Below are 15,645 nucleotides of genomic sequence, written 5' to 3'. Positions count from 1 at the left end.
AAATAAAATAAATTAAGAAAATTATAAACTGGCCATATTGACTAAGGAATGTTGTTGTGATGATGTCACAACCAACCTCCAGGGACGGATTATGACTTGATAATTGGCCCTGGAGCCAATTATCTCCAAGGGCCCCCCTCCACCCAAAAGTTGTTGAGCGGGGGGTTTGTTGTTCATTCCCAAAAGGTTTTTCAAGTGGGGGGGATCACCAAACTAGATCATGCAGCCTTAAAGCCCAGGGTACCCCCGGGCATTCAAGAGCCCCCTGGTAGTCAAGAGCCCTTGGTCCCTGGCCCCATTGGCCCGGTCGGTAATCCGTCCCTGCCAACCTCATGTAAATATGCTCATCTCTTTCTCTGTTTTGTTGTAATTTCAGAATGGGGTTGCAACAAATGGGGGCTCGTCCGGGATCTGAACCCAGGGCCTTTTGTGTGTGTTCTCAGTGTTGAGGGTCGTAACAGTATGCTATTCCAAACATACTCTGAGAAATCAGAGTAGGCAGGAATTTTAAGATGGCACAAGGAATGTGTCACTGTTATATATTAAACCACATTTAAAGATTAAAAAAAGCCATTTTGCGACACCTCACTATGGCAATTCAGGAAAAAATGCAAAACATTACTGTTATAATGAGTTTGTATTGTTCTTAGACAAGTGTTATTCCTTCAGGGTTTATTGGTTTGGCATCAAACTGCAGTCTGTTCTGGAGTCAATGATTGAGATCACTAAATTTTTATTATTTCTGTAGAGGTGAGACAGCAACAATAAGTGAGCCTGTGTACACTGGCTGGAAATAACAGTGTATGTGGAATGCAGACATGCACTATATGCCTGAATGGAGTTATCCAGGCTGAAGAGAGTTAGAATTCCCTGCTTAGAGAGCAGGCTTTAATGAACAGAGATAAACTGCTCTCCTGAATTGCATTCTGCTTTGTGATAGACCACACCGATCGCGAATAACACTTTAAACGAATTTGACCGCGAGCATGACAAAATGGACAAGAGGCTATAACTAGGGATTGAAATCCTCTGCCACAATCCACTTTCATTGTATGAAAAAAATAAGAGTAAATGGTGAAATTCTGCCCAACAACTCCTTTTGTGTTCTTTAGAATAAAATCACATCAGTTTGAGTAAATTATATAAATAAAATAATAAATAAACAAATGTTGGGTGAACTATCCCAATAAATTTAAACCTTTGCTCTATATTAATGTATTAGATTAAATTAATTTAGTTTGAATTGTTTCTGCGCATTTAGTAAGGTATTAGCTTGATTTGTTAAGTTCATAATATATTGAAACTGAATAATAGGTATATATTCCTATTATTCGTAATAGTTCAAATAGCAAATTATTTGGGACTATGTACAGTTTATTTTTTTTATTTTATTTTTTTTTACATAATAACACTGATGTCTAAACCCAGAGCACATCATATATGCATATACACTGAATAATGTAATCTGAGTAATATTACTAGATGGTGTATAGTCGCCCCTTAGTGGTCGCTCTTTAAGTTCCCTGATGTAATATGTCAAAAATATGATGTCAGAGAGCAAATGCAGACATCTGATTTCTCATTCAACAATCAGGTCTTAACATGGTTTAAATGATTGTCTAATATCCCATGTGGTGTTCAGATAAAGCCTTTGTTGATCATCATTGCAGTTTCATTATTAAAGCAGCATCTGCTTCCTTAAAGGGATCATTGATCCAAAAGTTTTATTTTTGTCATCATTTAACCACTCTCATTTTGCTCCAAACCCATATTACTTTCTTATATTGAACATGAAAGAAGATGCAAAGTAGCCTAATTTGTCATTCACTTTAATTGCATCTTTATTGCATATAATAAAACTCTGCCTGCATTCTCCTTTTGTGTTCCATGGAAGAAAGAAAGTCATATGGAAGTCATATTTTTTGGGTGAACTATCCCTTTAAGGTAGTTTTTAAAAGCAATTGTTGTTTTTGGAACTGAAGCATGTCACGTGTTTCTTTGTAGAAGAAATATTGTACTTGATTAACGAAAAAGGGGTGCCAAAGTCCACTAATTGCACCAGTGCGTAATACACCTTTAGTGTAATTATGTACATTTCACATTTCTATTTGAATATACAAATATGCTTTAAAATTTCTAACAAATTTCTGTTATTAGATTTTTATACCTGTTTTGTACACACTCACTCAAATATGAGCTTTTCTTGCTTGAAAAGCAAATCAAATAAAATAAAAAAATAATTATTTACTCACCCTAATGTTTGTTGCAAACCCATATGACTTTCTTTCTTCTGCAAAACACAAAAGGATATGTTTTTAAATAATGTCATTATTTGCTATCTTATAACATAATTGGTCAACCCCAGTGTCAGAAATGAACTTTTCCATTGAAGGGCAATATTTGCCCCCAAATTTAGATTTTCATTTTTACCTTTGTGAGGGCATTTTTTATTTAGTTACATAAAAATATACAGTGTGTCACCTTTTATGTCATATACTTAATTGAAATCAACTCATTAACATCAATGAGTAATATTAAAATAAGTATATTTAATAGTAATATTATGTATACATTACATATTGTTATATTGTAATATTAATATATAATAATTAATATATATTCTGTTTATATGTATGTCTATATATGAACTAGCTCAGATTTTACAAATAATAAAATCACAGGGTATTTTATGCCATGACATTTAGAATTTCTGGGGCATGTTTGTCCCTTTCTGCGGCATTCTTGCCCCGAGTCCCACTTAATTTCTGACCCTGCTCAACCCATATTAATGACATGTCAATAGCATCAATCCTCATTGGTTTTCAGTGAATAATGACAACATTTTGGTCTGTTCCTGCACAAAAATATTGTATGGCTTCAGATTGTAGAGCATGAGAAATATGGACTAATTTTATGATACTTTTTTCTATTTATGGCTTATTTAAAAAAACATACAGAAAAAAAAAACAGGACAGAATTTTCATTTTGAGGTGAACTATCCCTTTAAGAAGCCCACCAACCAACTAACCAACCAACCACCCCTCTCGTCATATGTTTCGCGAGCTCCGGTTGCCCATGTGTGCTGGTGGGCTATACCATTTTCTCCCGCATAGGGGAGAACCGAGATATTATTAACTTCAGCACCTGGACAGCGACCGTCTCGAAAACCTTTCTCTTTATCTCCTCTCAGTGTAACAATGCAGATTGAGCGCTCCTTGAAGCGATATTCCTCTAAGACATGTTTTGACAAACAATGCTACTTAAATTCGTTACTGAGGCCTTTTGTTGCCGGGTAATATATTGGAAAGCTGGCTGTATTGCGCACATCGCACGTACGTATATATCGCTGAAATAGCGCAGACTCCTGTGGGTTCCCTTCCGTACAGGGAGGGGTGAGAGTGAAGGAGGAATAACGCCGCGGCTCTCTTTGTTTACATCGGAATAAAAGTGAGAATGCGACGGACTGGCGGACTGGAAGTGTCTCTGATTTTGTGGATCTGGAATGTTTATCTACACCTTAGTGCAGCCCGTCCTGCATCCCGTAAGTGCATGTGTTTGTGTGCGCGCGCGAGAGATCTATAATCTTATAATGCGTCAGCATGTGACTCTTCATCTACTGACCACTAACACTTTATTCTGCTTATGTTATGTTACGTTTTACAGTTTTAATAGATGGTCAATAGAAAGCAATGCAATTCTAAATGATCAATGCACAAATTGTATTTATGAACAAAAATTGTATTTATGCGTGCCATATGGTCGCGTGAGATTTCATGCTTTAATGCTCTGGTTGCGTGGGAGTATCAAGGGAGTTTAATGGGAATATGAGTGTTTTGCTGTTCCGTTGGATGCCTCTACTCTGTGTAGGGGTGATCCATAAGGTTTGTTCATGATTATGAGAAATTGGTCTCCACTTAGCTCAGTTGGTCTAGCTTGTTTGGACTGTGAAAAAAAGTTTTAATGAAGGAGCACTGGAACCCAAAACTGCACCACAGAAATTTGAGATGCACCAGGAGACAATGTGGAGCAGCATGTGTACCACCTACCATGTGGGTAGTAACTTGTCAGTTCGTCCATATCAGATTGTTATCTAAATATATATTCAAATGGGTTACATACATTGACATACATTGTACAATGTGCTTAGTCAGGTAGCCTAAAAAAAAATTCATCTAAATTAAAGTCATAAATATTAGGTATGATTTTAAGGGTCCGTTCAAGTACATATAGAACCTTAGCAACTACATGTAACCACTGTTTACAGTGTGTGTTTTACATAATGTAAAAATGTCATGAGAACTCACAGAGTACCTAAAGTTGCCTAAAGTAAAACCTTTGAAAATGGGTGATCAATTGATGCCATTATACTCTACTGTAGTAATAATTAACTAAACCAAATGCCAATATAGAGTGACATTTAGACATCAAACCATACTATGTTTGTGGCAATAAAACTTGTATGACAGCATAATTCCACTCTGTAATACAGAAAAATATTCATATGATATTCATAAGAAGTTCGAGCTCTCCTATTGGTTGTGGCAGCTTCTGTAGATCTCTGCTGTACTGCTGTTTTGTGATGCTAATGAGGAAGCTCATTTAGATTCCTGGCACCTGCCATCTTGATTTGTCAAAGAGTGGGCCGCCCCTTGTCATCTCACCTCTCCCCCAAATCACCAGGCACCTCCCTTTGTCTGCTCAGATATGGACACAACTGAACAAAAGCCTACCAGCAAGCATGCACACCTTCACACTCAGTGTCTGCACACTCGCTTAGTCAAAGGTTCTTCTTAGTCACTGAAAAGTGTTTAATAGAACTGGATGGATGGATGGATGGGTGGGTGGATGGATGGATGGATGGATGGATGGATGGATGGATGGATGGATGGATGGATGGACAGATGAATGAACCGACCTATTTGGACAACAAAAATCTGCTTTGCAATTTTAAATGTTCTGTTGTTAGACACCGTAATAACACATATAACAAAAGGCCACATGATGACTTAAATTTCCTTAAGAGAGGCCCTTCCAGGAGCAATGGCCAATAAATATGCATAGATAGTGCAGTGTCACTCACACAAACACAAATGATTGTTTTTCACTGTAATTTTAACAAAAAAGTTAATAAATTATTTACAAGAATTTACAGTATAATTGAATGCACAGTATTGTCTTGTTAAATTAAATATAATTTTTGCATGGTAAGGTTTACCAATTAACAGTTTTTTTACAGTAGCATTTTTACATTCTTTTTCGGTTAAATTTAAAAAATATATTTACAATCATTTACTGTAAAATTCGTTTATTGTCTTGTTTAATTAAATATAATTTTCACCATGCATGGTAAGGTAACCAATGAACAGTTTTTTTTTTAACTGTAGCATTTTTGCATGTACAATAGTTTATCATAAAACTACATGCATTGTCTTGGTTAATTAAATATCAATTTTCACCTTCACAGTGAGGTTAACCAATTAACAATAATTTACTGTAAAATGACATGTATTTTCTTGTTTAATTAAATATAATGTTTCGTCATGCATGGTTAGTTAACAGTTTTTTACTGTAGCATTTAAAAAAAATTCTGTTCATATTTTTAAATAAATTTACAATAATTTACCGTAAAATTACATTTATTGTCTTTTTTAATTAAATATAATTTTTGCATAGTAAGCTTAATGAATCTACGGTTTTTACTGTAAGATTTTTACCCCTTCAAAATTAAAATATTTACAATAATTTACCATAAAGTTACATGTATTGTCTTGTTTAATTAAATATATTTTTCCACCGTGCATGGTAAGGTAAACAATTAACAGATTTGTATTTTATACAATTAAATAAATTATTAAAGATCAGTAGGTTTTTCTTTTTATTCACAATAATTTTGCATAAAATGACATGCATCATCTTTTTTAATTAAATATAATTTTTCTGTGTATGGTAATGTAACTAATTAACATTTCTTTTAGTGTAGCATTTTTTTAAACCATAACCAATTGTAAAACAATTTACCATACAAGGCAACTAACAGTTTTGGTGACACTTTACAATAAGGTTCCATTTGTTAACATTAATTGAAGTGAACTAACAATGATAATTTCAGCATTTATTAATCTTGGTTAATGTTAATTTCAACATACAGTAATACATTTTTAAAATCAAAAGTTTTATATGTTAACATTATTTAATGCACTAGGAACTTATATGACAATTGTTATTGTTATTAACTAACATTAACATAGATTAATAAATGCTGTTAAAATATATTGTTAATTTTTTATTCATGATACCTAATGCATTAACTAATGATAACGAATGGAACCTTATTGTAAAGCGTTACCACAGTTTTTACTGTAGCATTTTTAGATACTTTTTTCTGTAACATTTTTAGATGGATAGTTTACCCAAAAATCAACTTTTATATTTATTTAATAGATTTTTAGATTATGGCATAGATTCACATCCCTCCATCGATTCTCATTTCATAATAATAAAACAATTAAAAATAATACATCTTATTACAGTAATGCGATAAAAAAAATATTTTAAAATGATAAAGTATTGATAACTTTTGACAGTATTTCTTTCACTGCCTTAAAGTTATGCTGGTTTAAATATTGTATTACAGCAACTTTTTGCTTTAAAAATCACTATTACAAGAATCTAATGAGAATTGCCATTGAGAATAATGGGCATTTTAAACAAAACTCAAAAGTATAACATTCAGATGCTTTGCGGTAAAGAGAATTTGGGGTACATCTGCTTAACTGTCAGGAAAATAATGCAAACAAAGAATCTTAATGATCTTTTGATTTGGGTGTGGTGTTATCAGGACATGTTTTTTTTGTGTGTGACCTCATTATGGCTGTAGAAGTTCTGAAGACTTCAATTACTCCCTCTGTCTGATTATCAGTCAGAGCTTCACATGTTCAGTGAATCACAGTTCCACTAACACCCAGGGAGACACGAACAACACAAGGGCCCCAGCAGACCCTGCTCCCCATTCAGCCTCCGAGAGCTCGTGTTTTCAGTCAAATCCCAATTTATGAACAGATGTGGTTTGGAGAGCAAGAGGAGGGAAACAAAGGCCATTTATGATGACCTGATAACTCATTAATTTAAAATGTGGCTGTTGATTGTATGTTCATAATTTACAGCTTATACCACAGAGTGTATTCATGTTGACTTGGAGAAGCTGCTGGCTCACATGAGCAGGATTCAGCCATGAATCAACGAATAAAGTGGAAGCACTTCATTGAAATTACATAAGATAAAAAAGTGGGGTGGAATTGTTTGGGCTGCACAGCCAAAAGATCTGCTTTGTTGTTTTTATAAGTATTTGTAAAGAGATCAATGGAAAGGAGGAGGCGAGAACCGGCTTTTCAATATAAATGATAGTTTAATTTCAAACTAAAACAGAAGACACAAACACACACATGACGGACATGTCTGTAAACGATCTCTCTCTCCCGCACGATCCTCTGCAGTCGACCTTTATCCCTCTCGGGAGGCTTGATTAGCCTAATACGGGACCGGGTGTGTAGGATCACGACCCGGCCCCGCCCTCCGCCCTGCCACAGTATTATCTTAAAAATTAGAAATTAGACATACCTGCATTGAGATTTAATTCAAAACAATTCATTTCTCTTAAAGGGATAGTTCACCCAAAATTTCAAATTCTCAATTTTACTCACCATCAAGTTGTTGCAAACCCTTATGACTTTTTTTCCTCCATGGAACCTAAAAGACAATATTAGGCAGAATGATAGTCTCAGTCACCATTCACTTTCACTGTATGGAAAAAAAGATGCACTGAAAGCGAATAGTGGCTGAGGCTGTCATTCTGCCCAATATCTCCTTTTATATTGCACAGAAGAAAACAATTAATTCAGGTTTGGAACAACATAATGGTGAGTAAATGATGACAGAGTTTACATTTTTGGGTGAACTATCCCTTTAAGAGAAATGTAACGTTTTGGATTAAATCTCAATGCAGGTATAATTGAGATAATTCATAGTTGGATTCCATTGTATGCTCATAAAATTGTATACTTATAAAACCTGACAGGAACATTTAATGGTTCTGGGTGCGATTTAGCTCAACGATAGATGCTTATTTTCCCAAAATAAATACCTTTTTTAGGCCATGTGAATTGTGAAGAACAAAATGGAAAAAGTTCTCAGCAACTCCAACAACTTTTCATGGAAAAGTATGCTTTGAGATAGACATTGAGAGACTGGCTCTATTTAATTTAGCCACTTCCCTTTAGGACGTAACTGTCCCATTCAGACATCTGCGTCAGAAAGGAAATGTAATCAATAACATAGCAATGCATGTTCTTGCATCCCATCCTGAAACTGGCACAGTCTAGGTCTGATCCAATTAAACTCAAGCTTACAGATCAATATATGTAGTGCTCTACCCTGCTGAAAAGACCAGTTTAGATCAGAACGAATTTCCATGCTGGTTAGTGCAGGTTTGGTGCTGGTCCTGCTGGGGGACCAAAATAGCCATTCTGTTTACATTTTTCAAAGTCTCTCTATTTTTTTATTTGTCTACTAACAGACCAATTTCAAGTCATGAAAATTTCCATCACATCTCAAATTCTGACGCTGATGAAAATGACATTTTTAATGTTTAAAAAAAAAAAAAAAAAAAACGTCTGTCTCCTATGTTTTGCTGAGGCTAATTTCATTGCTAGCATTTTATGGTGTCCTAAATGTACACAGTGTACCCTAAATGTATTTTCTTACTTTTTTGCATAATTTGACCAAATTACAGCTTGATTGGAAATACTATATATACAGAAGGCCTATATACTTGTCTTTTGCTTTTGTTGACTTGGTTAACATGTACATTGACTTTTGAAAAAAATATTTGGGTCAAAATTGTTTGGTGTGGTGAAAATGATCAACTGTGATGGCAGTCGTAATTTTTGAACAATTCAGGGTTTTGTTTAGATTTTCATAGTTCTAATGGATTAATTTGAATATTATATAATGGATTTTCACAGTTTGATAGCCAGTTGAAAAGCATTGGTAAAAAGTTTCCAATTCCATTTGAATGAAACCTTTTACTAAAGTTGAGATCGGTTTGTTTTAATCAAATTAAACCCTGGGACATGAAATTGTGTGTATTTGAAGAAACACACTTAAATTGAATGATTTAGCGGAAGCCAGGGCTGGACTGGTAATCTGGCATACCGGGCATTTTCCCGGTGGGCCGCCGCACTTTGGGGCAGATCAGGGGCGGACTGGCCATTGGGAGAACGGAGCGGGATGGTGGGTCGGCCACGAAATGTGCCGAATGGGCCGCGATAATCTAAAATGAGCCTATGCAGAACGGACCACAAAACGGCACCGCGATATGTAGAAAGTGACTGCGAACACCAACTTTTGGGCCAGTTGCCACGTAAAATCCTGGACCGCTTTCTCTTCCCAGTCCAGCCCTGGCAGAAGCGTTTATGCAAAGTGACTTACAAATGAGGAACATCACTGTTTGATGACAATCTGATGCCAATTGAATGCATAGTGCATTCAAAATAGAGTGCAACAGTGCCCGTGAAGAATTGTTTTCTATATGTTAATTTTTTTGTATATGTTTTTTTTTAAATCCTCCATAAGAGTTGTAAACCATGAACCAAACCAACCAGCTCCGAGGAAAAAACTTTATTTTGAGGTAAAAAAGTATTTGAAAATTGGACAAAAAGTCAAAAGTACAAGACTGTGTACTTAACATCTTCCACAAGGGCACAAACTACAATCCCATGAAGCATTGTGAATTGAATAAAAAACAATGGCAATATATAAAACTATTGATTTTAGGTTGTACATGAATATATTTTAAGTTTATTCACTTTCATTCTTATTTGTACAGCACATTTCATAGCATTTATTGCTAAATATTCCAATTTGTACAAATACACAAGTAACCACCACATTGATGATGGTAGGCTGACTTGGTTGCATCATTTATAGTGCGTCATTGGAGCGTTCGCACCTGGGCTCGTTTTATGGGCTATGTTGGCAACAGTTCTCTGATTGGTGAAGCTTTCTATGCTGGATCATGGGTAATGTAGTTGTTCACCAGGAATTCCACTATCAAACACGATTTTTAACAAGTAAGTTAAAATAACATGGACTGATGGCTTCAATGGAAGTACATACCATCGATGAACAACCTTGGGGCTCATTGTTTGGTCTGTTTTTAAAGGTTTATAAAGCCCTATTTGGAAGGATTAGTTTTAAATGGGGACATGGCTAATGTAATTATTGCCAGAACTCAGTCATTTTAATCCTGTGCAAATCGGTCATATCAGTCATTTTAATCCTGTGCAAATCGGTCATATCAGTCGTTTTTTGAGACTTTTTTCAGACTATTTCCAGACTGTGCATTCCCACGCTGGTAAATATACAGCATGCCTGTAAATGGTCTGCACTTATATAGCGCCTTTTTTAACCTACCAAAGTGCTTTACACTGCATCACATTCACCCATTCAGACACATATTCACACTCATACACCAATGGCGCCAGAGCTGCCATGCAAGGCGCTAGCCTGCCATTGGGAGCAACTTGCGATTCAGTGTCTTGCCCAAGGACACTTCAACATGTGGATTCGTGTGGGCTGGGAATCAAACCACCAACACTGCGATTAGTGACCGACCCGCTCTACCAACTGAGCCACAGCCGCCCCAGAACAGAAATGTTCTTAAAAAGCCCATAAATCTGCACTTTACAGCCCTTAAGCCCTTTAAACAAGCCCACTGTTTCTTAAGTTCTCTTGAATGTTTGAAGTGGATGTTGGTCAAGAAAAAATGTATATGATTTTTACTTCCAGAACCAGACTGTTGCGATCTATTGGCAAGAGTCTTTCAAAACCAGGTTTGCTTCAGTCTGATTGGCTGGTCTCTAAGCAATTTTCAGGAAGACAGGATGAACACTTCTGCAACAAAGAATAAAGTTTGCAAATGTCTGGCTCTGCAAGACTACCGCAGTCAACTGTGAAGAATGAAGTATTACATTCTTCCTTTGGTTCTGTTTTTCTCTCATGGGTGTTTGTTTACTGCAAACTTAAAGGGGTCATGACATGGTTTTTTTTATTGTATTATTATGTTCCCTTAGGTGCAATTATAGTATTAATATATATTTTTTTAAGAAAAACTTTTAAAATCTAGTGATTTATGACCTTTTCCCACCCTGTTTCTCATCCTCTGATTCAAACAGTCTGTTTTGGGGGCGTTTTCCATTTAAGACTTCAGTGTTAACGCCCACTGTTATGATTGGCTAACGTCAGTGCCTATGTATCAATTATTGACGCCCCCAGCCAGAACAATATGCAAGTAAACTAAGTAAAAACACTGTGATTATTCATAATGAATGAAATTGCGCTTTAAAAAGTAGTTTAAAGTTTAAAATAGATTACTTACAGTTTGCGTCGTCGTTGTTCCCAGAATAGTCGGCACGGACTTATCTTTGAGCAACAGTTTTCTGGCAAAGCCAGCATCATATTGAGATTTGTTCTCAAAACAGTCATCCTTAAAATGACTGGGACGTCCGCAAAAAATAAACTGCATCCATTTTTCCCTGACGTCTGGATCTTTCGGCAGCTTATTCAGAGGTTTTGTTTGACCACAGCCAGGAACAGCACATCTGTGTGGCATCGTAATTTTCCTGTGCACAAGTAGTCTCTGTCAGAGCTCGCTGTCCATCGACTGAACACTTGTGAGGCGCACGGCGATACTGAAATGAGCGTAGTTGTCTTGGCGCTTAAAGCGTAGTTATCTTGTGTTTGAGGCGGTCATATGCAAACGCTGTTACGTCACTTCTAACCGTCACGTCACTTCTAACCATGAATCCAGAACGAGCTGTATTTTGAGCTTGATTAAATAAATGATTCGTTTAGAATGGGGAGGACGTCTTAAAATATTAAACTTGCAGGATGTTTTAATGATACAAAGACCTCTTATATACCAAAAGATCAAGGCAAATTTGGTTTCTCATGTCATGACCCCTTTAATAGGGAATTACAATATGTGTTCTGGTAGTTTTGACACATTAAAGTTCAAATCAATTATCATCTTTTAAGTAACCAGTCCAAATGATACCTCAAAGGGAACACAATGAAAAATGAGTTTAGTGACTATTTACGCACACTGTAACTTTCAGAACTGAAAACGCTTGAAAGTGGCTTGAAAACATCACTAACCCTAGAAGAAGCTAGTTTAGTATGAATGAGCCTGTTTTATTACCCAGCATCATTAAAATGATCACTTCTTCTCCAAAACAAAGAAAATTACATTTTGAGTCTATAGACTGGATTGGTGTACATGAATGTGTATTACTGCCTAGAATAGGAGGCCAACAATACAGTCATCTTTTTTCAAAGGACACAAGGGTTATTTTTGACGTAACCTCGACTCAGCAGTTTAAACCTGCCTATTTAGAACTGTGTGTAATGAGGTAAGAGTTGGATTAAGGACAGACCTCAGAGCAGTAGAACAGACTGCTGGCTAATGTTTCCCTTTCGGTGGATGCTACTGTAGGGACGTCAAAGGTAATAAAATTATTAGAGATTGAAAATCAGGTGCTTCTCCTAAAATTGCTTTGGAGAAATGAGATCATACATGTTTATAAGTTTTGATGAAGGGATTTTGTGTGTTTGTGTGTTCGCCTGGATTCAAGGAAATATGCTTTGCCAATATACAGTATTATTAAGCTTACATATTCAATTGAGGATGCTCTAATGTTCGCATTCCCGCAGGACCAGGCTTACATCTAGCTGGCAGTGTTGTGGAATATTGGAAATTCTTTCCCTCTTAGCAAGAAAACTCTCAAAGTCCAGGGGGGTTCCAGATATCAAAGATTAGACTTTATTAAACAAAGCAACAAAGCCGAGATGCCAGTTGATCACCTAGCATCTGAAATTACACTTCAGAATCATGCATCCTTTATGGGGGTTTTGTCACTGTCATAACGTGGCAGCCCATTTCAGCTTATCGTGGCCCATTCGGTCCAATTTCACTGCCGGCCCACTGGGAAAATTCCCGGACTTCCTAATGGCCAGTCCGCGCCACTGGCCTCTTCATCCAATAACATCATCTTATCCCCCCCTAATTTCGTCTTCACCGTCTCCCTTCAGCTGGTCACTTTGGGCCCCAACTTTCATCTCAATGCCTTTTTTGGCAACCTTGGTGTTATCAGCACCAGCTCTGCTCATTAAATGTTCCTTTTAATATCCACATGCACACCTCCCTTTGGGTCATACAAAGTTTAATAGAAAACACCCTACTCATTTTCTGTCTCCTCCTGTTTCCCAAGGTCTCTCACTGTCTGTCTCCACTCTCTTTCGATTTATTCTCCTTCCTCGTTCTATGTATATATGTATAAGGTTTGCAACTTCACTAAAACAATGTTTGAACTCCACAACCTCAGGCCTACTGCTTATTTCACAGATTCCTAAACCAGCATATCACAAAGCGCATTCTGGGTTGCGCGAGCATCACTGAGCGGCCTGAGCGAATGGAGTGCAATCTTCAAAAAGGCGCTCTCCACTCAGGTGGAATTATCACCACTCTGGCTCCACTCCGCTCACATGCTATGGTGTGACATCACAATGTGGAGGAAGTAGAGAACAAGTAGTTTTGGTTACTTGGTTTCAACAAATGCTCTTTTTTCAGTGAGGAGGAAGTTTTGAGTTCTGAAAGTACAATGTACTTTGACATCTTACATGTCAAAAGATCAAGAAAATTTTTATTCCTCATGTCATAATCTCTTTAAAGGGATAGTACAACAAAAAATGAAAAATCAGTCATTATTTACTCACCCTCGTGTTGTTCTTAAGGAGTAAATGTTGAAAAAATATTCTGCTTGCTGAGAGGAATGGATGGTGACCAACTCTTAAAACTTCAAAAGGATGCTAAAGTATAATTCAGAAGCCTAACAAATTATTCCATGTGGCTCATGTCTTGTTTTGAAGGCATATGATAACAATTGGTGAGAAACAAACCGAAATTGAATTTATTATTAAGGTACAATTTTGACTGACATTCATGAAAGTGCACAAGTGCAGCATTTCAAGCAGTCTCACTCGTGAGAACTCGCTTTGTTTACTACAACCGGACCACCACAGAGATATTAACAACAGAAATATCACAGCTGCACACAAACTAGAGAACCGAACTTACAAAACATGAAACCTCAAAGAGGAGATGCATTTTTATGCCTAGCCTTTTTGTATGAACCGGAGTATTCGGATATCAAACTGAGAGGGATGGAAGAGGCTGAGGCAGCCACAGTCACACCATGTCATAATAAGATGTGATGCGACACAAAATAAAAGTTATTTTTCTATGTTAATCAGTTTTGATTAACACATTCTGTCAATTGCTTGGTTTCTATTTGCAGCGTCACGCAGCCCAGTGTGCAGAAAACTGGCACTGGTACTAAATCTACTAAATCTTTGTTATAACAGTATTTTGAAGCCAGCATCTCACTAGCCAGTTAAAACTACTTGATTTTGGCCAAAGGTTTCTGTGTATTCTGCTGCTCTTGTGCACTCTCATGAAAGCTCACAGGAGAGCAAATCTCAGATAAGATTTTCATTAAATAATAAATTCAATTTTAGATTGTTTCTCACCAAACCTTATTGCTTGCCTTCAGAGTCACAAGGAATAATTTGTTAGACTTCTGAATTATAATTTAGTGTCCTTTTGAAGCTTGAGAGGTGGTCACCATCCACTGCCATTGTATGACATCAGCGAGCAGAATGTTTTAAAAATTTCTCCCTTTGTGTACTGAAAAAGAAAGAATGTCATATTAGTTTAGAACAATATTAGGGTGGGTAAATAATTACTAATTTTTTTATTTTGTTTTGGTGTGAAGTATCCCTCAAGTAATTTTAAACATCAACCGAGGCTGAAGAGAGAGATCAGAATTGAATCCAAGAGATTCAGCTGCTCTCTGTGTAAATGAAAGGTCGATCTCAACAGGAGAGCACTCAATTGTCCGTTCACAGATTCTGCTCAGAGCTCTCTCTTTCTCACTCTCTCTCTCTCTCTCTCTCTCTCTCTCTCTCTCTCTCTCTCTCTCTCTCTCTCTCTCTCTCTCTCTCGCTGTGTGCATGTGCGTTTTTGGGGGAATTGTGTGAGTGATTGAGCAGCGGGTTTGAGTGTGTTTCCAAACTTTGTTTTCCTTTCCTTTTCTGATATAATGTTCATTAGTTACGTTTATTTTTACAGTGGTATTTTTGTAATATTGATCTGCCAACTTCTGCCGGTAAAGAGAGCAGCAATGGGGTCGAACTCTGATGGGTTTGATTCCTTGACTGCTCAGCATGGGTGTAAATGTCTACCAGATGAGATGGTGTCAGTGGAAGATTGTTTAACTGCTTTTAGTAATGCAATTGGTGCATTGAATATGCATTATGAATGCATAAGGCAGTTGTAATATTTTTGAGAGAGATATCCATGGTTGACGATTTAGTGGACTATGGATTATCTGTGAGAGATATTTTCATTCCAGTTTTGCTGCTTTCTAACCCCTCGAAAGGGTTATCCTATCCAATGTACCTCTGTTTATCCCCCAATGATACACTTGAGCGCATTCTTGCATGTTACGGCAGATTGGACCGATTAAAATG

The 15,645-nt window shown here is 36.7% G+C and overlaps 1 protein-coding gene across 1 annotated transcript in view; it reads left to right on the top strand.

Moving 5' to 3' along the window:
• The first annotated feature begins 3,158 nt into the window (after window positions 1-3,158).
• Window positions 3,159-15,645, top strand: part of LOC127649617 (contactin-associated protein-like 2) — a 71,265-nt gene continuing 58,778 nt past the window's right edge. The window contains exon 1 of the mRNA XM_052134816.1: window positions 3,159-3,541. Coding sequence (XP_051990776.1) covers window positions 3,454-3,541 — 88 coding nt within the window. The 5' untranslated portion in view covers window positions 3,159-3,453. The remainder of the gene's footprint in view (window positions 3,542-15,645) is intronic.

The sequence above is a fragment of the Xyrauchen texanus genome, chromosome 9 (assembly GCF_025860055.1).
Source record: "Xyrauchen texanus isolate HMW12.3.18 chromosome 9, RBS_HiC_50CHRs, whole genome shotgun sequence".
NCBI lineage: Eukaryota > Metazoa > Chordata > Actinopteri > Cypriniformes > Catostomidae > Xyrauchen > Xyrauchen texanus.
The sequence above is the reverse complement of the archived record's forward strand: the minus strand, read 5'-3'. Positions and strand labels throughout refer to the sequence as shown.